This window comes from Lissotriton vulgaris, chromosome 2_2 (genome assembly GCF_964263255.1).
Source record: "Lissotriton vulgaris chromosome 2_2, aLisVul1.2, whole genome shotgun sequence".
NCBI classification, from domain to species: domain Eukaryota; kingdom Metazoa; phylum Chordata; class Amphibia; order Caudata; family Salamandridae; genus Lissotriton; species Lissotriton vulgaris.
Window position 1 is genome coordinate 24655968 of NC_141688.1, and position 26459 is coordinate 24682426.

The 26459-nt window shown below is 45.2% G+C and overlaps 1 protein-coding gene across 1 annotated transcript in view; it reads left to right on the top strand.

Annotated features, from left to right (window-relative positions):
• Window positions 1-26459, top strand: part of TRIP4 (thyroid hormone receptor interactor 4) — a 560825-nt gene that overhangs the window by 45297 nt on the left and 489069 nt on the right. The window contains exons 2-5 of the mRNA XM_086959220.1: window positions 1101-1264; window positions 2973-3112; window positions 18925-19146; window positions 20774-20852. Coding sequence (XP_086815346.1) covers window positions 1101-1264; window positions 2973-3112; window positions 18925-19146; window positions 20774-20852 — 605 coding nt within the window. The remainder of the gene's footprint in view (window positions 1-1100; window positions 1265-2972; window positions 3113-18924; window positions 19147-20773; window positions 20853-26459) is intronic.

The window sequence follows — 26459 nt, forward strand, 5'->3', positions numbered from 1 at the left end:
TCTACTTTGACCTTGTTATACTCTGCTCTCTCCCCTGTGCCCTTCGTGTACCACTTTATATATCAAACTTCCTGTAACCTCCTCTTTGAAGGTTGGCATTAGTGGTCAAACCAGAGATGTTTGCTTACCAGAGATCGACCGGAGCTTTCGCAAGCACCAATACATGCCCTGCTCCCTACGAGGTAATGAGGAACTGGGGGACTTGGAGGAATCCTTCCTGTCTTTAATCAGGAATCTGCAGTCTCCAATAAATGCTACTTTAACTTGAGGGTCTTAGACAGCGGTCTAAGTTTTCTTAATCTTAGTGACTGAATCTTGGTGCTGTATGCCTCTGTTAATTGCCCCTAGAGTTATGCAGATCTGTCTACTTGGGGCAAGCTGGTAAATCTAACAGACTGCAAATCATCCAAAATACAGGTGACCGTTTGCACTTTGGCTTTAAGAGATTGCATGCAGTTTCTAGGCTCCTAAAACCGAATCCTTTTTTTCCTGTGTGTATGAGGATTATGCATCACTAGTTTCATGGCCAAATGTTAGCATCTTTATTAGCCATTCCCTTGTTTATGTTTGGCTTGGCACGATCTTTTTTATCCCCAAATATAGGTTGTCCAGGTGGGATAGCAGGGCTTTCAGAGTACATGGTATCAAACGCTTTTACCAATTGAAGGCTGAGGGAAATCATCTGCAGTTGGAAATTGAAAGCTTAACATTTCAATCAATCTGTGTGAGCATCTTGAGTGTCTCACTTTCTCCCCATCAAGCTCCGGTACAGTGCCAAGAGACACTGTCGGTTGATATTGTGCTTGACACATATCTTAATAGATAAATGGTTGTTGCAGATTACTGGAAGGAAATGTGTATGTCGGAATTAAAACGAACTGCAGCGCTTCCTCAGAATCTTAATGTACACAACACCCAGGACAGCTTACAAATGCAGCAAACCATGAAGCACAATTTTGGTTCCTGAGACACTAGGCTGTGGGAGACCATAGCACATTCTGGATATTTTCAGTGGTGTGTCCTTTACACACGTACTAACTTGATACTTGTTATCATGCCTCTCTTTTTGTCAAAGCTCGCTTCTTTTTGTCTTCTCGCAGGTATATTGTGTCCTTTGAGAACGAGGAAGATATTGAAGAGTACATTCATGACCTGATTCAGGGAATGGAAGGAAAGAAGCGCAAATTTACAGAAGAACTTATCAGCAGGTGGCAAAAGACATCTTCCCCCCATGATCCTGTCCTGTTGTATGCAAAAAAAGATGGTAAGAGACGTTGAAGTTAGATGTGGATTTGCAAGAGGGCAGATACGAGATATAGTGTAATGCATATATTGAACTGTTCAGTAATAAGTATTAGTTGGCTCTGATGGTAAAGCATATGAATATTTAATTTTCCTCGTTGAGATCTGCAAGCATCTCCAACTCCTGTGCTACTCGGGCATCAGTTGATCAGTACCAATAGGTTTCTTGATCATCCACAGACCCCAACGTGGGGTCTTTGAGGTTCCTCGACTCGCACAAAGTTTTCCACAATGTCACTGGATGTATCCTGCGTCTGTGCTGTGTCCAGAAGCATTACAAAAGCAAGCTACTAAGACAAACTGTTAGGATACAGTCCTCAGAATCTCCAGCTGCAACCATTCAGTCACAAAGCTTTTCATCTCATGCTTGTTCTCTTAGCAGATGCTTGTCAGTCTCCATCATGTGCTAGATCAGCCCATTCACCCGCCTTGTGTTTTAGAACCATTTCTGTTATATGCTGTGCTGCTTCCTGATGTTATTAACCTTTTTTTTTTATGACGGGTGTGCTTTCAGAACCTCGTTCTATCTGACATTTCAGCCCAGAATCTGATATTGCTTCTTGCTGGGTTTTCACTCCTCATCATCATTTTTGTTTGTTTCGTCTCTGCTTGCATTGCTCTAATTTTTGAAAAATTTGTTGTAATTGATATTCTGTAAATATGTGCAATCTACATCTAGCAAGTGGAATTCCACAGCACCTGCTGTCAAATGGCATAATTCCAAGCTTTTTTATTTGAGGACACACATTCCCTCCGGTTATGAAACTGTGAGACCATATATAGTGTAACATAAATTCAGGGTTGAAGTTTAGTCGCACCTTGTCTCCCAGACCTACAATTTGAACAGAAAGAAAGCTTCACAAGGCTATCTTGTGATATTAATTCATCCAGATGAGCATACAAATACTTTTATTACGGATTGACACCTTAATTTATACTAGCTTGGTCTCGTGTCAGTCCAGCCTCTGGTGCTTGGCACAGATTTAGTGCTCAACGCATTATTGATGCAGTGAGTAGGGGGTCAGTCTGATTCAGTACTCTATTGAGCAATGTTAGCTGTATGATCCAAGGCTAACTTAAAGGTGAGGGAGGCTTGGGGGTTCACATAAATAGTGAATTTGACAACTCTACGTGGGAGAAATCCTCCATTTGGATGAAAAAAGTTTCCCGAAATACTAAATTTAAATTTGAGCTCATATAACTTTTTGCAAGGAAAGTATATTACACTTGTCTGAATGCACAAAATATATCCCTAAATAGCAGATGTGTGACTTCGGTGTTGGGTGTTCCCTCGACTTCATGACATTATTTTTTTTGTTTCTTCTTTAAGAGAACTTTATTTACTCTCTTACAGATTTGTCCTCACTACTCTTTTGGGCTTTAAAGATTCATTTGAGTCACCTATTTTTGAGGTGGGTTTTATCATCTCCCATCCGCGATTAGGGTTTTCAACAAACCCCAGGGAGAGAGACTGTAATATGTGTATCTGTTGTCATGATGTAACTGCCTCAATGATAGAGTGATCTAAACTTAGCCTTTAAAAACCTCGAAAGGACCCATTGAAGATTGGGGCTTGTCACTATAAAAGTGAAAATGTATCCTTGAATATTAACTTGTAATCAATTCTAAAGTATTTGTTTTTTATCACCATTTTTTGTTATATCTCTTAGAGGCAACAGACAAGCAACTCCTACCTGGAGATGCTTCCAAAAGGGGAAGGCGCAAAGGAAGAAACAAGCAAGAGACCCCTTTGTTTGTAGAAACAGATTCAGCAGTAGAAGAGGTCAAAACACCAATCGATTTAGCAAAGGTAAGTCTGTAGGTACAGGACACTATCAGGCTTATTTGTTTGTTTTGGTGTTTTATGTTGCATGAAAATTATCTATTATTATTGCTTTGGGGACATGAGACACTACTTATGCAACCCTCCACGCACTTTTACATTTACTCAATGTCCGCCGGAACCCCGCCTGCTACCGAGCCACCGCGAAACGCACCCACGGACCCTTCACCTGCCAAGCCTGCAAGTTCACCTGCCTCTGGACCTGCACCGCACCCGCCATGCCGAGCACCATCAGCAACCACCTCAAGTGCATCCTGCTCAACACCCGCTCTGTCCACAGACACACCGTCGAGCTCTGGAACCTGCTCGACACAACATCACCAGACGTCTCCTTCCTCACTGAAACCTGGATAAACGCCTCCTCAGCGCCCGACATCGCCATCGCCATCCCGGATGGATACAAGATCACTGAAGGGATCGCGTCAACCAGACGGGAGGAGACATCACCATCGTACACAAGAACACCATCCGCATCACAACCAGCTCCGACGACACCTTCACCGCCGCCGAACACCTCCACTTCCAGATACACACTGACCCCAAGACCACCCTCAGAGGCACCCCCATCTACAGACCCCCGGGACCACGCACACAATTCAGCGAAGACATCACAGACTTCGTCAGCCCGCACGCCCTCCCCTCCGTCGACTACATCCTCCTAGGGGACCTCAACTTCCACCTGGAGAACAACAAGGACAACAACACCACCACCCTGCTGGACAACCTCGCCACCCTCGGACTCAAGCATCTGGTAAACACCCCCACCCACTACGCCAGCCACACGCTTGACCCAGTCTTCTCAAGTACATCTCCTTCAGCCATTCCACCGGACTTCATTGGACTGATCACAGCTGCATCCACTTCAGCTTCAGAAGAACCACGACCCACCACCACCCGCAACAGATTCCTCGCAGGAACTGGAACAAGATCACCGCCGACCAGCTCACCACCTCCCTCAGCCAGAACGCTCCCGCCAGCACAACGGACCCCAACGAAGCAGCCAGCAATCTCACACAGCCTCTAGGTTGGTGAGTGAGGGTTCTTAATCAACTTTCTAACATATCCTAATCATAATAATGCACAAGAATTCCATTGTAAACATGATAAAAAGTATGTAAATGCCGTAAATGAAGATTATTAAAAAAACACTATAATTACAGATTAAGTGGGACATCGGCTAATTAAAAGAAATACCATAATTATAGTTGAGTGGGTCAACCGGCTTAATGGCCCATATGTCCTCGGTTACTATGTTACATAAAAAAGCAACCACTAATTAAAAATTAATTTTCCATACATTTTCTGTCCCTCAGTGAACATTTCAAAAATCCAACCACAAATGGGATACATTCTGACTTTAACATTTGTAAAAAATAAAGGGCTGGGCGCACCTTAGGAAAATAACAAAAATGTAAAAGTGATTTTAAAAAGAATCTCCCGGAAGCATCATAGAAACTACAAAAAAACATGAAGTGCAGCAAATCCTGTGGAGACACTGTCGCAGCCACAGTGTTCTAGCACTTGTCCTCTATGGCACCACTGAGGAACAGCAAGTAAAAAATGGAAATAATCCATTCGAAACCTGGTCAATAAAAAACGCTCGTGGGCCGCAGAGGCCACAACAGATAGGGCTCTGTGTCTGGGGTAGTTGTAAGCATCACGAATTTCCGGACGCTAGTTTTAGATAATTCTACCCCATCTCTATTTAATTTTTTAAGCGAGATAAAAGATTTCTTTACAAACACCACGTCTTCTGCATTTATAAGATCAGGTTTTAAAAAAAGATCAGGGCACCCCTGAACTCCAAAACAACCCTTTACGTATTTTAGCCACGGGATATCAAGCATGTGGTCCAGACTCATTACTTCTGTCATTAACTCATGATTGAGGCTTAGATCTTTATTTAGCCAGCAGTTGAGCCAGAAGAGCAATGGACGCATAGCCAGTGTATCACAAATAAATGCTGTCCCTGTCTCTTCATGTACTATTAGATTAGAGGTACCTTTTGGTACCTCCAGCAGCTGTTTTAAAAAATTGTTCTCCGCCACCTGAATTCCCTCCGTAGCTACATATCCCCATAGTTCGCTACCATAACTAGCAATTGCTACGCTTTTTGCCTGATATAATTTCAGCAATGCCGCAATCGGGCGCTTGTCCATCTTTGCGGCAAAGTTGAATATAGATGCGTTTGCTCTTATCACCTCCCCCCTCCTTCTCTGAATCAGGGCACCCCAATCCAAACGATCATCAATTAGGACGTCCAAGTAAGAGAAGGTTGGGGATATAGGCACTTTCTCCGTATTCACCCTAAAGGGATACTGCTTCTTAGGGCGTAACCCAACTTGCATTACAAATGATTTAGAGTTATTTATGGTCAGATCGCAATCTGCCATAAAACTATAAAAGGTGTCTAGTAGAGTTTGCAAACCTTTTGGAGTTCGGGCTAGGAGAACCGCGTCATCCGCATAAAGCAGAACGGGCAGACCCCCTCGCCCCACATACGGAAAATCAGCCCCTGTTTCTATCAAGGTCTTATCTAAATCATTAATGTAAAGATTAAAAAGAAACGGGGCAAGGATGCACCCCTGCCGTACACCCCTTTCAATACTGAAATCCCTAGAGACCCCGAGGTCCTGGGCATACCTAATATTTGCCCTAGTATCACTATGCAAATCCCTCAGGAAGTCCACCAAATTAGCCTCCACCCCCCTGGCCCTCATGGATTGCCAAATTTTCCCCCGCTTGACACAGTCAAAAGCGTAGGAAAGATCCAAGAAGGCCATGTAGATCGTCCCTTTGCGGGCAACCGTGTACTTCCCAAGGATCAAGTAAAGGTTGAGGCATTGTGCTAGAGTAGAGTGCCCTGGGCGTAACCCATATTGAATATCTGAGATGATCTTATTATCTTCCGTCCAGGTAACCAGTCTATTCAATGTAACCCCTCCCACAACCTTGACCACGGAATTAATAAGGGAAATAGGTCTGTAGTTCAATGTACTATTACGATCACCTTTTTTATACACTGGTACAATAGTAGAGGTACCCCAGGACTTCGGACACCCGGACTTAGCCGACGCATTAAGCACACCAACCAAGACAGGGGCCCAAAGTGAAGGATTTGATTTAAAAAGGTCCAGCGGAATACTGTCCGGTCCTGGCGCCTTGTTGCACAACAAACCAGCAATGCCTTTCTCCACTTCACTCTGGGAGAATACAACCAAGGCATTATTTTGAACGCTAGCTTGCGGATGAGATAGGGATTTAGCGCTCTTAAAGATGCAGCTAAAATGGGACACCCATTCCTCTTCCGTTAAATTAGTGCCTAGATCTTCAGGCGTATCGCTTTCAAAAAGAGGTCTATTAATGATGCCCCAGAATCTCTAGAATCTTGTACTGCTGCCTAACGTGCTAGGATCTAATAGTTCCCGCCGGGTTGCTTCTTTCAGTTCTGCCTATCGGCTTGCCAGTATCTTTTTATAGTTAAGACGGAGGGCACAAACCAGAGGTAAATCCCTCGGGTTAACTTTCAAAGCGTCTTTTAATACTCTGGCTGCTTTAGAGCATGAAGAATTAAGCCATTTAGGATCACTAAATGGTGTGTTTCGTGCGGGGACGGAAAGTAAAGCCCCCACCTTAGCAACAATCTCTGCAAAAGAGTTAAAGACGCCTACTGCTGACGAGTCAGCGGACGCACAAAATGCACGTTCTGCAACACAAGACTCATGTACCTTTTCATAGAAAAGGTTCGGGGTTACCTGGGGCCATTTAAGGCGACGCCTACCATCCATCGATTTAAGAGCGCCCGGCACTAGCTCACTGGCCCTCCTGTTCAGTATACCACCCACCAAGTGCACACACACACAGGATTGTGGTCGCTGAATGAACTCTCCATAATTTAAAAACCCTGAAGGATAGACTGAAGACTAACCGAGATCAAAATATGATCTATAAAGAACCCTCCACTGCGTCCTTTAAAAGTCGGCACGGGGTGTTTACTAGATGGTACAGCGAAAGACATAGATGAAAACAGATCATATGTGTTAAGCAGATCATTAAGTGTATTTCCCTGCACTGAGTGCTCAAAGTGGAGAACTCGCATCCTGGCACATCCCATATCACCCATCCTAGTGGATTCAGGATCACCAAACTGATGGGCACTAAAATCACCCACTATCATGAGGCTGTGAGAAACTTGAGCACAGTGCTGCCTAACAAGACCATTCAGCTGCGTTAACTTAGAAACCCCCTGTCTATTCAATGAGTTGTAGAAGTTAATCAGACGCAAACTGACACTTCCATACTTTAATAGAATGGCTTGGGAATCACATTGAACGAAGGGGAGTACCTTAATCCTGCAGTTCAAGGTTATAGATGTAAAAATAACCAGACCGCCCCTAGCTCTTCCACTAACTGACGGGGCGGCGGGGACATAGAAAGCTTTGTACCCCTCCAGATATAGATTGCAGTTCACTAGCCAAGTCTCCTGTAAACAAATCAGGGAGAATTGCTTGATAAACTGCACCCACACCGGGTCTGCAATCTTCTCTGCCAACCCAGCGATATTCCAGGACAGAACGTTATAGTCCGCTACCCTGGAAAAATCTCTAGATGATGCAGTGGGTAAAACCTCCGGTGGCTCAGAGATAGACAGCTCAGTCATTGACTGAGCTAAAGACCCAGCACCAATAGAAAGTGAATGAACAGGCTCTAAGGCCTGAGCGATTGATGCTAGGGGCTCTAAACCTCCAGACAGTCAATCACTGTCATTATCTATGTCCTTGTTACCTGAAACAATAAATACAGACAGCATTGTATTCCATTCCTCCACTGAAGGGATGGAATTAGAACAAAGCTTAAGAGAATGGTGTCTCTCTTGCTCACTAACTATGGCTTTCCCTATTGCTTCAGATGTTAGTAAAGTCATAAAACCAGGATAGTAGTCCTTTAAATTCCCCGTCTTCAAAGGACAATTTTCATTTCCAAATCAATTGACCTGCTCTAGAGTATCAAGAACAGCAAATCTATAATGAGTCTCAATGGCAGACAACCATCTTGACAATCCACGTACATCAAAGCTTCTAGAATGAAGACAATTTGTGGGATTATAAAACTAACCCAAAGGGGAGGCATTGACGCTACCCTGTGAAACTTCAAAATAATTTAACCTGTAAAGTAAGAAACCAACCAGCCAGGGATCCCTTAAGTTAAAAACAACACAGTCCCCCGCCTCCCTTTTGGGACATTAACCCCACCTATGGTTCTGTCGGAACAGCAATTATATTGTTGTACAAATTCCCACTATAGCCAGATGCCTTTCCCAGCCAATGGATCACTTTGTATTTTAATTGTGAATCATCCTCTAGCTGGATTGGATGGAAAATCAGTCCACTAGGGAGAGGATTGACTAAATGCACATGTAAAGGGGCACCAGTTGGGGTCGGATTTGATGGTGACCTTGGGCGATGTGTGGCATATCCAGGTTGCAAGGCTTGTGTGGTAGAACTAGAGAAGGCAGAGGGTCTACTAGGTTTGTTTGGCCCACCTGCCACATCTGTTACCAGTGGGGAATTAAGCATTTATTCTCCCCTTCAGACTAACCAATATCCCATTTTGACCCTGTTGTGTCCCCAACAATACTCTCTCCATTGTTCCCAAAAGTCTACCATTCAGTTCTATCAGTTTGGGGTTAGTTAATAGCTTTACAGCCCCCTCCAAAAACTTAGCATGATTTTCCAGTCCAGTTTGCAGTATATATTCAAAACAATGTTCATGTTATTCCCTGTCTGCAATTCCTGGAATTTAGATAATGTCTTAGTCCAGTTAGATGATCTTTTCTAGGGGGAGGATAATCCCTTTTTTCATTATAGCCAGGGGAGAACCCACGTAATCATCATTATTATTAAGCTGACCAGCTTCAATGTCACTTGATGGTGAGTGGAGTGGTGTGGCTCACTGGTTAGAGGCGGCAGACCCGTAAGCAGAGAACGGCCCGGGACCAGGGTTCAATACCCGACGCGGCAGGGTTGTGGACCAGGGTCAAACGGACTTGATAATTCTCGCCTCGGTGCTTACTCTAACCAGGGAACACACTCGGCAACTCTGGGCATTAAGCTTGCCTCATATCTACAACGGCCTCCCACAGACGCCGGGGATGCCTGGTTTCACCTTGGAGATACCCAGAAAGGGACCATCTCACAGGGAAAACCAGGACGGGTTCCCCAGCGGTCTTCAGCGCCAGGATACTCCTTGGAGTCACAGTGCGCTTTACAAGTACACCCACATGGTGCACCAATAGAGAGATAGGGATTGGACATAGGGGTTGGTTGACAGCCTGGAGTAGTGAGGTATCGCGGATTATTCTCATCAACTGTGGAGTCAATCACAGAGCCTGATCAAGTGGCAAGGGCTTGTGATAAAGCTTTCTGGGTGTCTCTCAGGCTTTCTTCCACACACTCAATCTCCGAGTTGATCCCACCCATAGCATTAGTTAAAAAGTTAGTTATGCAATTTGTTAGTGGTTGGTACTTACCAGGTCTGTTCAGTGCCGTGACTTTCCTCTTTCCCATAATTGCAGCCATACAAGAGCCCTGTGGAACAAAGGGGGGGCCAAGAGAGCTAGCCCAATTTCCTCTAGGCTCTGACCGGCTCAAACGAGCCCGCTATTGGCCGGGTCAATGCCTGGGTGCTCCCCATGTTGCAGGACGCCCAAAGGCGCTATAATCGCTGTGGCTGCCCTGGCCCGTCCTCTCCTCCTTCCTGATGGGCTCTGCTGTGAGGGGGAATTCTGGGTGATGTCATCCTTTCCAACAGCAAACAGATTCATTTGTCCATTTCTGAGACGTTTTGAAAACCGTGCCTTGTTTTGTTGGCGGTATTTGAGATTCACCCAATGCGGATGTAGGTATCCAGATGCATCATGTGCAAATGAGGCAATTGTAAGTTTGTGGGGGCAGTTGCAGTGTCTAATAAGACCTTCAAACTGGGTTGTGCTGTAATCTTACAAGGTTGCTGTGCCCTTGATGATGTAGTGTTGTAGGTGGTGTAGTACACATCAGTTTAATCTGTTTTTTCTTTGTGTTGCTTTGGCTGTATTATATATTTATTGTATAATATGATGCAAACTATTCAATCTATTTGTATTTGACCTTTTTCTACTGTCACAAATAAAATTAAAAATACTTTCTACCGATGGAGAAAAAGTTATCCAGATTCTTGCGATTTTAGATGAGAGGGAAGGGAGAAGACTGGTGCTGGAGTTATTCTGTGCCTAATCTTTTCAAAAAGCTTTGTCAGTGTTGGCGTTGCTAATTGAGACTGAAGAAAGGCTTCTTTTGCTTGATATATTAAATATTGCATTTCTGTCTGGCATTTACTAAGATGGTGATTAATTCAGGATGTTGTTTTTTTTAAAAACAATTTTTATTGTTTTCATTCAACACATCGGCAGTGATGACAGAATGCAAATAATCACATATTGCAGTTAGGTTACATAATTCTTGACACATATCTTTGTTGAAATCAATACCAATCTGAATATCCCCAAATAATCCCTTCGGCAGTTCAGCCAACACTGATCCCCTATCCATCCCTTTATTCATCAACCGAGCTATCTTCACCAAACTCGGGTATCGGATCACAAATGTCTCTCCTGTACGCATTCCAAGCCGCCTATATTTTGGTCTATTTTTGGGGGCATCTCCGATTTATATGTTCTGTTTTTCAGTCACCATAGTAAGGTCCATATCTCTACACCAGGTCGCCAGCGAAGGCAGTTCCACTGCCCCCCCACTTCTGTGCTATGTTTCGCTTCGCTACCATGAGTACCAGCGTGACCCATCTTTGCCCATGACGTGTGAGATCGTTGGGTTCCCATATGTTGAGTAAGCATCTGCGCGGTTCTGGCAGAAGTGACACTCCCACTGTCTGTGATATTGTTCGTAGTACCTTCCCCCAGTAGTCCGCTATTGCCGAACAGTAAATGTGGATAAAAGAACCCTCTTCCCCGCACCCTCTGAGGGAATATGGATGTTGCGCCCTTCCCATTTTATGTAGTGTGGTCCTGGTATAATATACGGTTTTGTAAGATCTTAAGCTGCACTAGTCGAAGCCTTGTGGGGATTCCAACCTCCTTGGTCGAGGCCAGGGCCTCCTGCCATTCTGTGTCATCTATGTCTCCCATTTCTACCACCCATTTGCTCTGTAAAGAAACTGTCTGGTCTGGCAGATTATTGATCAGTTTGCAGTATGTGAAGGACGTGGCGCGTTTTGGCATGTGGTCTGTAAGCAGTCGGTCCTCCAGTGGGGAAGCTTCAGGGACTTCAGTTTCTTGTGGCAGCACCGCCAGCAATGCATGACGTATTTGTAAGTATCTGAAACCCTCAGTCGGGCCTAATTCGTATTGTTGCTGGAGCTGGTCAAATGGCAGTACATTCCTTCTGTCCCACAAATCCCCCACCATGGAGATACCTATATTGTCCCATTGTTCAAATCCCTTGCTATTTCGCAGCTGTCCTAATTTTCTAGTGTCCCAAAGTGGGGTAAGTTTGGTGATGACCCCCTTCCATCCCAACCGTGTCTGCGCTGTGTGCCATAGCATATTGTAGAGGACAATGGTCCCTATTTTTGGAGCAATAATCAACAACAAGGAATAATCATACTCTAAATAGCTAGTATGTCTTTTGTTCAGCCGGACAAGAATTTATTTTCAAAAATAAAGAGGAAATAACTGAGTTATTTCAAGCATTAGATAACAAGTGGGCACAGCTGTGACCAACAAAACATTGAGACACAACAACGAACATAGAATGGCCAAAGGGCAAGGTAAAATATGTCTGTGCATATGTTAGAATTTTTAACAGACTTTAGTCATTACTGTCTACACCATTGCACATTACAATATTGTTTAATCATATTGCATATGGCGTGTGGGTGTCGACGACGTTTCGATGCCAGCACTAGATACAAGGTATCATCTTCAGGACTTTTGAATCAGTCATTGTTGTATTAAGTTTATACATTTACACATTGCCTTAATCGCATTACTGTACATGTAATTAACACAAGGAAGGGAAGGGGGAATAAAAAAGGAAACCTAATAATTGGTATGTCCGTATGCCGTATGCTTTGTGGGACCCTTCAATTTCACTGCTTGCCCTTTGTTATATAGGACTGCGAGCATATTTCATGCTCCTAGTTGGGCCCTATCTGCCCTGTATGCTGGGTCATCCTGTGGTGCGTGTATCCATTGGTTAATGACCTTGAGGTGTGCCGCCCAGTAATACAACTGTATGTTGGGGAGCGCTATTCCAACCTCTGTGCAGTTTTGTTTGCGCTACTCGTGCAGGCCTGCTACACCAGAGAAGTATGGACACCTGCGCAGCTGTTTGTTTAAAGTATTGGAGCGGGACTGGAAAGGGTGTGTTATCGAGAGCGTATAGAAACCGGGGCAGGGCCATCATCTTGTACAATGCCGCCTTTCCCAGTAGTGTCAGGCGCAGGGATGCCCAATGTATCACGTCTCTTTTTAAGCGCTCCATAGGGGGCGCCAGGTTCTTGGAGAAGAATTCAGCTACTTCTGTTATGATGTGTATACCCAAGTATTTAAATGAATACCACGAGAACACAAGTGGGCAATCAGCAGAAAGCTGCGGTGCAGGGCCATTCAGTATATATAAGACCGATTTGGACCAATTTATTGTTCACCCTGACACCTTTCCGAAGTCATCACATATTTCAAGGAGCACCGGTATAGAGTTTTCAGGATCTGTGAGGTATACCAGCATGTCATAGCATATAAGGAGAGACGGTCTTCCCATCCTTCCTCCCATCGGATCCCTTTTAATAATGGAGCACCTCTAATCAATGTCGCTAGGGTTTCTAACACTAATGGGAAAAGGAGCGGTGACAGGGGGCATCCCCGACGCATCCCTTTCGCCAAAGGTATCGCGTCTGATAAGTGTCCGTTAGCCGTTACACAATTCAGGATGGTTTTTGATGCAGATGCCTTCCAATACTTGTATACATGTTGTTTAATTATTGAAAGTCGTTCAGCTTTTAATATTTCTCTTTTGAAGGGCAGGTTCATCAAGGAGGCTTGGCATAGTGTTTTGCACATTAGTAGTGTATAATTATTTGCACTCTGGAGCCGTTTTGGCCTAAATCATTGATGGTCATCTTTCTCATATCATGTACCCACCTGACCTGTTTGGTATGTTTTTAGCACCATGGAAATGAGGGGAATAAGAAGGTGCAATGTCAGATAAGTGTCAAAGTAAGTTGCCTCACGTAACATGCTGTCCTAGAAGGTGGTGCTCCTGTTGTTGGGAGGCGCATCAACTTTCCAGGCTAGTCTATGGAAGAGGGTTGCTGTCGTCAAATAACCGTTGAGGAATTTTAATAGCTGATAGTATAAACAGTGGGGGCGTGGCTTGTCAAACTTGTAAATGTGATGACACTGCTATTTTTTTTAATGACGGGGAAAATATGCCCATTAAGGGAGACATTTTTGCCATTATTATAGAGATCCTTAATTTTTGGATGGGCTTTCAGACTGCAGTCCATGACGTTCTTACTACTATTTGCAGGCAGTTTTGTTGGATATTTTATTTTAACAATATGAGAGGCATCTGTTTGTAGGGGGCTCATGTTAAGCATCATGTCGAGGTGGGGGTGAAGGTTCAATGAATGAGTCAAGGTTCTAAGGGGAGGTGTTTGAGATTAGGTAGGTAGAAGATAATGAAGCACCTACAGACAGCACCATGTTAGTAATAAGAAAACCTTCATTTTTCTTTAAAAAAAAAAAGTTTTTAGTTGCATTTTCAACCAACAGAAACACAGCTGGCAAGGCACAAGTGATTTTCCACACACCTAGGCGCCCCCGCACCCCCACCCACCATCCACCGTGACAACATCAAAATTATCAGCACCACAAGATCCCGCTTCCGCCTACAAGACATCTTTCTGCAGTGCTCTTTTATTATCCAACAACACCCCTCGGGCCTAGGGCCCGTTACCCGCCTCCCACCAACTTGGAACATAGCCCCACTCAGCGGGACCCTCAGTGTGTCAGTCCGATCCCAGACCCCCATCAAGACCATGGCACCTTCTCCATTTTTCCCAAACTCTGCGGAATTAACAGGGAAAGCCTCTTGCTTTATACGTAACCCTTTCCACTGTCATTTACAAGTCAATTCCCATTCTCCATTCCCCCAATTGAGGAGGTGATAACGCTCCCCACGCCTGGCCACATCCCTCTTCGCCACCAACAGGGCCAGCATTGCAAAGGTCAGGTGTGGGCGGCTCCGGTCTACATCATTAGTTATCCCTAGTAAAACAAACTTTGGTTCCACAGAAAGCTTTGCCTCCAACACCTCACTCAACTCTCTCAGTACCTGTGTCCAGTAGGTGTGAATAGTGGGGCAGTCCCAAATGATATGATAGAAGTCCTCCTGTGGGTGGCCACACCGAAGACAACACAAGTCACTGGCTCGACCCATGCGGTGTAGCCTAACCCTATCATAATAAACCCTGTGTAGTATCTTATATTGAATGGGTCGTAGTCGGGATTTGATTGTGACTTCTCTGTGGTGCATCAGGGCTGCTTCCCAGTCTATTGTGTCCATCTCGCCCAAGTCTTGCTCCCAGGTTGGTCTCAGCTTCCTTAATCTATCTGGCCCGTTATTATTCAGGATCTTATATGTCAGGGATACTAGCTGATTGGGAATCTGTTCTTACAGCAGATGACCCTCCAACGTGGCATATTCAGGCAAAGGAGAGGACAGCGCCGCCTCAGCCCTCTATGCATGACGCAGTTGCGCATATTTAAGGAACTGAGTGGGGCGTAGCCCATACTCTGTCACCAAGGTCCCATAGGGATTTAGGTCCCCCTTTGCCACCAGGTCCCCCAGCGTGGAGATTCTAATATCGTCCCATCCTCCAAAACCCCTGAGTTTGTGGAGTTCCTTCACCCATGAGCAGGACCATACCAGCGTCTGCTCCGTTGGTTTATGTGGCCCATCGTCTTCGTTACCCTATCCCAGACCTCTAAGGTTATTTGTGTGGCCGGGAGTAATCGCCTCTTACCAGTGCCCCCATATAAATAGTTTAAACTGGTGCGGTGTGCCATGGTGTCCCTTTCCAATCTGTATGTAGGGTGATCAGCTGAAGCATGGAGCCATTCATTTATCGGCGCCAGATGCTCAGCCCAGTAGTATGCCTCCACATCTGGTAAGGAGATCCCTCCATTATACTGATTTCTCTGTAGCGTGTCAAGGGCTATTGTCGGTTGCTTTCTCAGCCACAGCAGTGAGCGCAGTTCTGCGTTTATCACCTTGAACGTCTGTCTGGGAGGGGAAAGTATTTGTTTTGTAGGGCATACAAGAAATGAGGTAACATAATAATTTTAAGCGTTGCAACTCTGCCTAAAATTGTGTCGGGGAGGGCCTTCCACCTAAGGGCATCGTCCGCGAAGTTCGTAATTACTCGCAGGATGTTATTTTGATAGGATATGTAAATGTAATTGTGTTTCGATTTATATAGCGCACTTTAACCCAGGGGCCTCAAGGCGCTTGCTTAGGGAACCCGTCCTGGTATTCCCCTGTGAGATACCCCGGCCGGGTATCCACAAGGTGAAAGCCAGGCATCCCGCCGCGAGGGGCCGTAGTGGAGATTAATCAAGCTATTGCCCAGAGTCGCAGAGTGTGACCCCGTGAGTCGAGTAGGCACCAGAGCGAGAATTGTCGACTCCGTGGAATTTTTGAGCCTGAGACCCGCCGAGGCGGGGAATCGAACCCTGGTCCACGGCCGATCTCAGCTTCTGGGTCTGCCGCCTCTAACCACTGAGCCACGCTTCTCCATAGGATATGCTCCTGTCCTTGGTCTTTTAGACCCCCAGGTACGTGAACCCCATCTGTGTTACCTGCAAGGTCCCAGGCAGAGGGGGCCACATTTATTCCCACCGCGGGCTGTACAGGAGCGATTTATGCCAGTTTATCGTGTCCCCCGAAAAGAAGCCATACCTGCCCAGGAGCCTGAACAGTGCGGGGACTGTAGCGGCCGGTTGTGCAACATAGAGCAGTATATCATCCGCGTATAGCGAAATTTTCTCTTCCTGGGTGTCGGTCTGTGATATTCGAAATCCCTGTATCTCCTCTGCCTGCCGGACGTCACATGCCACTATTTCAACGGTGAGGGCGAATAGCAAGGGAGATAGAGGGCATCCCTGCTGGGTCCCCCTCCTAATGGGAAAGTTGTCAGATAGAATTCCGTTCACCTTAACCCGGGCTCTGGGGTCTGCATACAGGAGTCTCACCCACTTCCTGAAGTTAGGGGCGACACCAAATTTGATTAGAGCTGCCTCTAGAAAGGGCCAGTGTACAGCGTCAAATGCTTTTTCGGCGTCAAGGGAGAGGAACATATGTGGATCCTCCCGTTCCTTCACCTCCATGAGCCAATTATGAGTTTTTCTTAGATTTTGCCTAGTTGCCCTGTCTGGTAGGATGTACCAGGCCTGAAATCACCTGGCGCAATCGGAGGGCCAACAGCTTAGCCTCCACATTCAGGAGGGTGTGATTGGTCGATAAGACGCGCATTCCTCTTGGGCCTGCCTTGTTTATATATGGGTATGATCGTGGCCATCCGAAGGTCAAGTGGAAGGATGCCCTCTTGGGCCGCGTCCTTAAATAGCGCTAACAGATGGACCGCCAATAAATCGGCTCCTCTTTTAAAAAATTCAGCTGGTAGTCCATTTGGACCTGGGGACTTCCCTGGACGCAGTTTGGCTATCACCTCTCTAATTTTAGTGGCCGATATGTCGGAATCAAGGGTCTCCTTGTCCTCGTCCTTTAAGATCAAGGTTTGAACAGTAGCCAGGTAGCCCATGATCTCTTCTGACTCCCCCAATCCCCTGGCTTTATAAAATTCCCTAAAGTAGGAAGCAAAAGTCTGAACAGTCTGGGCATCTCCCCTCTGCATCTGCCCCGGCCCATCAACCACGCCCTCTATCCACCTGGCATCCCTTTCCTTACGGCTTAGCCATGCGAGCAGCTTCCCGAACTTATCCCCCACGTTATATAATCTGTGTAGGGTCGTTAGTGCCTGTGCCTTGGCTTCATTTTATACTGCTTTTGGATATCGGTCAGGCGCCAAAGGACCTGCGGGTCCCTTTCCGACAAATATTGCAGCTCTATCTCTAATATTTGGGTTTCCAGGGAATTAAGTTCCTCTTGCGCTTTCTGCTTCTCCCATAATATTCGATTTTGGGCCCTGTCTCAGAGCACTGTTTTATATGCCTCCCACACTATAACACCCGACTGCACCGAGCCTACATTTTCTGCAAAGTACACTTCAGTATCTCATTTTTCTGTAGATCCCATGCTGTCAGTCTCCAACCACCACTGCTGGCCCTAGGCATCCCACCCACCCGGGCATATAGAAAAGCGTTTTCATCCTGGTTTCACCAAGGTGACTTCTGGTGACACTTCAACTGGCGAAGGACAGACATAGAGGCCTTGCTGGGCTCTGGTTCAGTGCATTTTTTCTGCTTCAGCAGGGGTCATCCAGGCCCTGACCCCTAGCACTATTTTTCGTAATAAAAAAAAAATTGTTAATTTTGCCAGTGCTTGTCATTTGTGGCTGTTAGAGGATTCTTGTCTGTATAAACATGGTGTCCCATTTATAGTGACACATTGAGAGGACTTTGATCCAAGTGTAGAGTGAAAGGCATTGGTAACATTGATGAACTTTATCTAAAGTGTTTCTAATCCAGGTTTTTAAATTGATGTTCGCATTTAGTCTCTTAAGAATATCTTTGATACTCAAAATGCAGTCTGTCTGTACTTTTCCCTGCATCCATGACAAAAACAGATCCATAAATAGTTCCAGAGATTTAGAATTTGGTGTTGGGTTTGATTATGATCTAGAAGATCAAATCAGCAAGGGCATTGTGTTATATCTGGTGTATTCATCTATGCATCTTCCCTGTTGCTTTGGCCCTCACTGTTCAGTCAGTGTGGATGTGCTGTGTGGAATGTTGGAGTGGTGATGTTGTAACAGAATGTGTGTGTTTCTGTGAGGTGAGGAGTGTCAATTGGAGTATGAGCTGAGCAGCAGGAAGGCTGTTCCTGGTGGGGCTATCTTCTTGGCTATACTGTGAACTAAACCAAAAAGCCTACTATGAATATTCTAGTTTGCAAACAAAACAAATAAATTAATCTAAAAACTACACCTCTGCTACTAGACTTTCATTACAATACATTGGGTCATTGTAGGGTTACTTTCTAGAGAGTAACTGAGCCCCAGCATGCAGAGGCACCATTTAAACATGACACATTTACGAGGTACCTGCAATTCAGCTCCTGCCCAAGAAGACATTTCTAAACTTTTATTCATTTGCCAAAGGGAAGTAGGGTGACTAATTTAGAGGAACAGATCTACTAGAGATTCATTTTGACAAATTGCCATGTTTTTAGTCGTAACTTTAGGCATACCAAATCTCCATTTCAACGGGCAATATAATGGCAATTGTTTCCATATTATCCTGATTTTGTTTTCCAGTGTTAATAATGCTGTCATCATCTCACTCTTTCATGCAGTCTCACAGGCCTTCACCATAATATCTGTTCTATTAGCATGGTGTGAAGAGATGTTAGCGAATGGCTACAAATCATCCATATACAAGAACGACCTTTACTGTATTCCCTCTCAGCCTACAGCTTTATTGGATGAGTCTTGACTACACTGTATGCGTTTAGTAACTGAGTCACATGTTTTCCTTACACTAGGCTCAGGAGAGCAGCAGTGGTGGATCATCTTCCAAGAAGAAGGCCAAATTTGTCAGCTTGTACACGAAGGAGGGGCAGGACAAACTGGCGGTGCTGATTCCGGGTCGTCACCCCTGTGAGTGTCTCGCACAGAAGCACCGACTCATCAACAACTGCTTAGCCTGTGGCCGCATTGTCTGCGAACAGGAAGGTTCTGGGCCTTGCCTTTTTTGTGGCACATTGGTAAGTGTCTGGCTACTTTCTATTATCAGAAGGGCTCTGCTCTACACTGGCATGCAAAGTGTGCATCCTCTAATGCAGCCTGTCAGGGGTTCTTTGTTCTGGTGTCTGTGCACTGCAGTCTCGGGAATAAGGAGAAGGTGATAGAATGGTTAGCTGATTCTATGTGTAGCAGCACCAGGAACTAGTGGATTTTGTACTTAGGACAGAACAAAATCTTTCACTCTTAAGTCACAAGCAATTTCAGAACTCTGCTCAGTAGTAATATTTAATGTCCCTCTTGTGCTTTCCTGGTATAAATGAGTTGTTTATCGCAGTTCCAAGGGTTAGATATCTCATTTCAAACCAAATGCTTTTATTTAAGAAAGCAAACATGCCTTCTCGCACTCTAGAGCAGTGATCTGTACCTTGGTAGAGTAGTGTTGAGCAGTCCTTCACTCCTGTAGTGTTGCCTCTGAGTGTTATCGAGGAATTTTGAACCCCGGCCTCTTGTGCTGGCATCTGTTGAACACCACCTTCCTGCATTTGGGCAAGTATTTGATCCAGTAATGTGGGCTATGGTAATCATATGTCCTTTTCCAAGCCAGTGCAACAGAGAATAACAAAAGTAAGGCGTTTGAAAACACGGGAGACTCCAGGGAGTAAGATGTTATTGGTTAGGATGGAAGATCACCTGGCAGAATGTTAATGTGGGCCATGGGGGGTGGGTTGCCCCCCTGTATGAAGTGAACAGGTAAAACCTCAAACTGTGAGCAGGAAGCAAATGAAAGAGGAGTGTAAAAGGCTAAAGAGAAGGGAGCACATCAGCAGAGGAGTAAGTTGGTTGCAAAGGGAATTGAAAGAAATTAAATAGATGCAGGTTAGATCCAGACAATTAGAACCAATTACAACAGTATTGCTGATACCAAATACTGAAACGTTCTTTTGCTTTCGAATTTATTTTCAAAATAAAAGATCTGATCTTTAGCATCGAGATTTTAGCAAAGTGCAAATACTCTTCATCTGTATGAACCCACTATCCCCCCATCATTCCTTCAGTAATATCCTCAAAAAACTTGCGGTCCTATGTCTTCCTCTAAGTCTTATTCAGGCCTTCCTCGAAGTCTTATTCAGGCTCTTACATTTGTTGTTATATTGACTACTACTTGTATTTGTTTAGCTGAAACATATATTTACCCCAGTTTTCCAACGTTGTTTATCCTCTTTCTGCTGTCTCTGCACTCCTCTTTGTTCACTGTTGCAGGGAAGGAGTGCACCAATATATGCATTTACTGTATAAGTGGTCATTGGGGCCAGAAGTATCATACAGATTTCGACAATTGTATCTCCTATTGAGCGTGCAACAGTGTACTTTTTTTATGGATTGCTGTATGTACCACTTTGGTTATGTTGCTATATTATATGTTATCCTGCATGTTCTTTTTTTCTTTTCTAAACGGTTTTTACAGCTTTTATGAGACCAGTTGTCGAAATAAAGCATATACATACAAACAAACTTTGGGGCCAGAAGTGAAGGAGTGCACTATGAAAGAGCACAACTCTGAGTGCGCTTGTGATGGAGAGTTCTCTTCAATGGTCAGGGTTTTTGGAGCCGCTGGAGTATAATTGCTTTTCTTTTATGTTTTCCCAGGTGTGCACGAAAGAAGAGCAAGACATTTTGCAACGGGATTCCAACAAGAGTCAGAAGCTGCTTAAGAAGCTCCTGACAGGTGTGTGTTACTCCTATGTCATCTTAGACCTGTTCCCATATTGCATTTAACTTCTTCGGGCTAGTCTGGCATGCTTCTGGGTCATCCTCTGCCCCATGCCACCTTGCAGAGTTCCGCATTTTCTCTATGTGCTACTTCTGCTGATTCAATGGTTGTTGCTTATCCATGTTTCACTGGCATACAACCCATCTATATCTGCTGCTGGGACTCGTCAGATAGGGAATTAATTATATCCCTAACATGTTCTGCACAGCACCTCTCCACTCAGAGAGTTCTTGTCCACGCAGTTCTGAAAGGAGTCGCTGACACGTCCCATTTCATTTCCTGTGCACAATACTGTCTCTTTCTGTGTACATCTCATCTGTCTCACTCCTAACCTCCTAATGCTCCCCTCAAGCAGTACCCTTCTTAATTGTTTTCTATTTTATCTCTGGCAGTGTTGGAGAGATTTCTCTTTTTAGCCTGTAGGCTGTTGATTCTACTTTTGTGTAGCAGTTCTAATGGGATGTAGTTTCTGGCATCTCCTTTATTGCCATTTAAAGAGTCTGTATCAGGTCACTCTTCCATATAGAACCCGATTACTTTTGCATGCAGAGATTCCACGCGGCCAAAATTTCTAAGACTAAATATCAGGCATTCAGTCACAGCAACTACAAGTCACACCTTATGGAATATGCAATGTACGTGTGAACCAGGAATTACCAGACAGAATTCTGCACAGAATTCCCTGCTCCATGGATCTCGTGCAGATATTTACCACCTGCTGTCGGCAGGTAGTAAATGTCTTCAGTAGTCCTCCCAGGGGGAAGGGGCTTCAGGGGTGAGAAAGTTAGGTGGGATAAGTCGAAGGTAGCACATGGACACGGTGAGGCATATAGGGTCCTCAATGCCATGGTACAGATTCATCAGGGGTTGAAGACTAGGATCAGGGGTACAGATCCGTCAGGGGTTGAAGATTGGGATCAGGATGCACTGTAGCCCATTCCCGAAGGCTATTTTTACCAGCTAAAATTTCCAGCCATTAAAATCGGGTCCTGTGATCCCATACCCACGAAATCTGGATGCTTCAAACCTGGCATTCATGTAATTGCGCAGAGTGGAATTAGACTGAGCAGGAGAAAGTTACCACTGAGGCCATCACTTTGAGGCCATGTCATCCACCTTGCAGCTTCTTTCTCATTCTGGATGAGAAGAGCCTAGAGGCTCAACATTGCCAGTTGCAGTCACACGCAGGTTAGAGCAGCCAGGAGAAAGCTTATGTTCTCTTTTCTTTCCCTGCCTGCTTGTGACAGGATGACATGGTGTTTAGCTCAGCTGATTTGAGTAAAAGTGGCAGCAGGCAACGTGAGACAAAGAGGCAAGGAGTTATGACGGTAGCGCATTAAGTTGTCCACCACCAGCATCTCCACAGCATGCTCCAAAATGGTGGAGGAGGGCCATTGTGTGGCAGTGTGAGTTAGCTTTGTAAGCCATGCTTCATACTGCTTCTCTGCTTGCTCCACCTTACGCTACACCTCTGCGTGACACCAATAACAAGGAGCAGTGGGATGCTTGTGAAAATTCAGCAGGCGTCCGCTTTTGCTGCTAGCTATGCAAGTAATCTTTTATTTTCACCCTTTTACTTAACATGATTCTTCCTGGGAGTTCAACTTGAAGTCCTGAATTTCTCTTTTATTTCTTTTGGGTTTCTATTTTTATTTAGGTTGTAAATAAAATTTCTAGTGACAAGAACAGTAGACTAGAGTACTTAGCTTAAAACCTTGAGAGTGAGAGACATCTCCATCGTAGTTGAAAGAGGTCAAACCGTAGAACAGTTGAAATGCATGACAAATGCTTAATTGTTCCTTTTTGGTTTTGGAATGTGTTGTCTGTTACCCGTATGCCATCATTCTAAGTAAATTATTGATTTTGCGCTGCTAGTACAGCAATGTAAAGACGTGCTTTCTCTTTCATTTTCTTACTTAATGCTGCATTTAATTTTTTTCTTAATGATTTTTACTTTTCAACATTTTATTAGAAGTGTTCAAGTACAGAAATGTACAGTTCAATACATAGCACGATGTCACATTTGTTAGACCCACATGCCAGACAAGTCATAACAACAAAAACATCCCCTTCTGGCTGCTCTTTTTCCCTTTTACATTACATCTGGGTGTGAGTAGTCTCATTTCCCTTTCATTGTTCCCCCTTGTAGCACCTTTTTTCGGATCAAGCCCTAAAACAAATTACATTGCTGTGACCAATGTATCCCATATTTTATTGAATTGTTTCTCTTGCTGTTTCAGGTCATAGGTGAGCTTCTCCAATGCCAGTGTATGCATTGACCCTGGATCCACATCAACATGCTTAGTGGTACCTGTTGTATCCAATGTACAGCAGTTTGCCTCTTTGGCTACTGCCAGCATGTGAGCTAAGACCATTCTGTAGGCGCTAAAGCATTCCCCATTGGGGGCGTGGCTTGGCCGTGAAGCGGAATGGCTGCTTGATAGGGCAGCTCCGCCAGCCGGGCTAATAAATCTGTAAATTATCCGGCTCTCACACGCCGAACATCAGGTGAAATTTGAGGAATTGTACTCTGGGAAGCTCCGGTGCGGGCTGATATAATTTTATAAGCTGTTGCACGCGAGGGAGAGGTGTGGAGGCTGAGGCTACCCCGGGCTCGTGGTGGGGCCTGAAAAACTGGTGGAGACCGGGAGCTTGCGTGGCGGACTGCCTGTGAATCGGAGGTGCCGGAAATCGAAGGAAGATAGCGGGTAGACAGCTCGGGTTGAGGCGGACCGCGAGGCGTGTACCAAGGTGATCGCAGGCTGTTCAGATGAGCCCCGGCCGGAAACCTGGCAACCAAAACTCACTTTCGACAAAAAAAGAAGAAATCCACTGAAACGGATGCAGCGGAGCGAGAGCCGACGGAGGACGGTGCACAGGGTCAACTGCTGGCAGCGGATGTCAGACCATGTTCCAGGAACTGAAAACAGGCCTGCAGGGTATTGACTCCAAGATAGACACTCTGGCCGAGCGAATGGACAGAATTACACAGAGGATGGATAAGCAGGAGGGCAGGGTCAGTGTGCTTGAAACACGAGTTACAAAGACAGAGGAGGGCCAAACCGACAAGGAAAAGAAAGTAAGAGGAATGGACAAAGTGTTGGCTCTAATCCACCAGAAGAATGAGGATTTGGAGGCAAGATCGAGATGCAACAACATACGTATAACGGGTATTGCGGAATCGACGGACATTCCAAATATGGAAAAATATGTAGAAACTATGTTCAAAGAATTGTGCGGGCCTGGTCTCCCATGTTCCTAATAGAGAGAGCTCACCGGTCTCTAGGGCCCAGACCAAAACCTGGTGCGCCGGCACGACCGATATTGGCCCAAGTCCTTAGCTATAGAGATCGTGACACTATATTGCGCCTCGCAAGGGAGAAAGGAGCAATACAATACTGCGGAAATAATATAGCACCCTATCCAGATTTTACCCTGCAGGTGCAGGCTGCCCGAAGAGAATTTCTTCCTGCGAAGAAAATCTTCTAATAGATAGGAACAAAGTATGCTCTAATCTATCTGGCCAAATTGCAGGTGCAGGGCCCTGGCAGACCCACTTTTTTCATTGATGCTAAGGCGGTGCTCAACTATGCTAAGCAGCTAGCAAAAGACCAGAAGCAGCAAAAGCCATCGGATGGAGAACAGACGGTGGACAGACTCAGTGACAATGATTGAAATGCATTATTGTGCGAAGTATGGCACGAACCCTAGAGTCCAAACTCTCCCAGAACTTGAGGAGCTTCCCGATAACTATTGGGTTAAACTATCTAGAGGTAAGCCCTGGATGCACGTGCGTGGCATATGCAGCTCGGCCACCCTGTCATGAGTACAGGGCTAGGTGACGGACAACCTGCGCACCCCATGGGATGATTCCCTCAAGTTGGACATCATATTTGATATGTTTGATGATGTGGGCAACGGGGGTGGCATTACACAACCTGATTTGGGGTTGGTGGGGGGGAGTGGGGACTGTTGTGGGTGTGAGTGAAAGTGTTGAGGGTATGAGTGGTAAGGGGGGTTGGAGGGTAGGGTGAGAAATGCACAACCTGTTTGGGGGGTTGGAGTGGGTGGGGGGAGGTACAGGGAGTTTCTATTGTTTTGTTGCCTGCTATGTCTTCAGTCGAGATTGGTGAAACTTAACTGCCTATATGTTGTATCACGGACTGGTCACGTTGGTTGGAAAACTGTCTTTCATGTAGTAGACATTGATATCGGATCTGAACAATTCCTGATGTCACTAACTGGAGATGGGAGGTGGATTGCTGTTGTACATACTGTTGTGATGGGGTACCTGTGAAGGTCATCACTTACCTATCTTGGAATATTAGAGGCTTAAACGACCCCAGGAAGGCAAGGTTGGTCCACTCCTATTTGGTGCGAAGAGGGGTGGATATCTGCTTATTGCAGGAAACCCATTTAGCATCTGCCAATACCAATATGCTTAAGCATAACAGGTCGGGTGTCACTGTGGAAGCACCGTACTCTAATTATGCTAGAGGGGTGGCTATTTTAATACGTAGAGGTCTGTAGTGGAAAACACATACATCGTTCTTAGACACAGTGGTCGATACATTCTGTTATTGGGAACACTATCTAATACTCCGGTGCTGATTGTTAACATCTATGGTCCGAATGTAGATAGCCCGTCCTTTTTTCAAAGCGTGTGGCATAGGATACAGTCATGTAGGCCGGTGGCGATATTATGTCGTCCTGTCTCTTTCAGCTGACAGACAAGGCGCAGCTCCCAACCACCACCCTAGAGCGGCAGCGGTATTGAGAGCATTTGTTGTAGAGGATCAACTGATGGGCACATGGAGGGCCTTACATCCGGAGGCCAGGGAGGGCACATGTGTAACGGCACATAGAAATGCTTGGTCGAGAATAGACTGCTGGCTACTGTCCAAAGATTTGCATTCCCAGGTGGTAGAGGCCGCTCATCTTCCGCGTACATTTTCAGACCATGCACCTGTTCAGATCCAGTTGCTAATCCCACCGCAATATGTGCAGCCTTTTAGTTGGAGCTTTCCATCACGAGCGCTACTAGATTAGGTGTTTAGGGAGGAAATTTGGGTAAAATTAACTGAATACTTTGAGTTGAATGAGGGGTCGGTGGATTCACCGGGGACACTCTGGGAAGCGTTTAAAGTCGTTACAAGGGGTAATTGTATGGCGCTTAAAACGGGAGTGCTTAGGTCAATAAGGGAAACACTTGAAACACTTGAGAGGGAAATTGCTGAGCTGGAGAGAGCTAATGGAGAGCATCCTTCCTATTCTACCCAGGCAGCGCTTAGGGCGAAGCTAACCTCATTCCAAGAGGAAGCGGAAAGGGAAACGGCATACCTAAACAAATATGCACAAGGTAGACGATACGGGGAGGGTGACCAGGTGGGGAAAACACTAGCATCTTTATTGCCTTCACCAAGGGGGGTGGATTATATTACGGAACTACAGAGGATAGATGGTGAGTTGGTGCGGTCGCCACAGGACATACTTAAAACTATGACAGATTTTTATAGGTCACTCTATACATCACACACAAATCCTGAGGAGTCAGACATCACA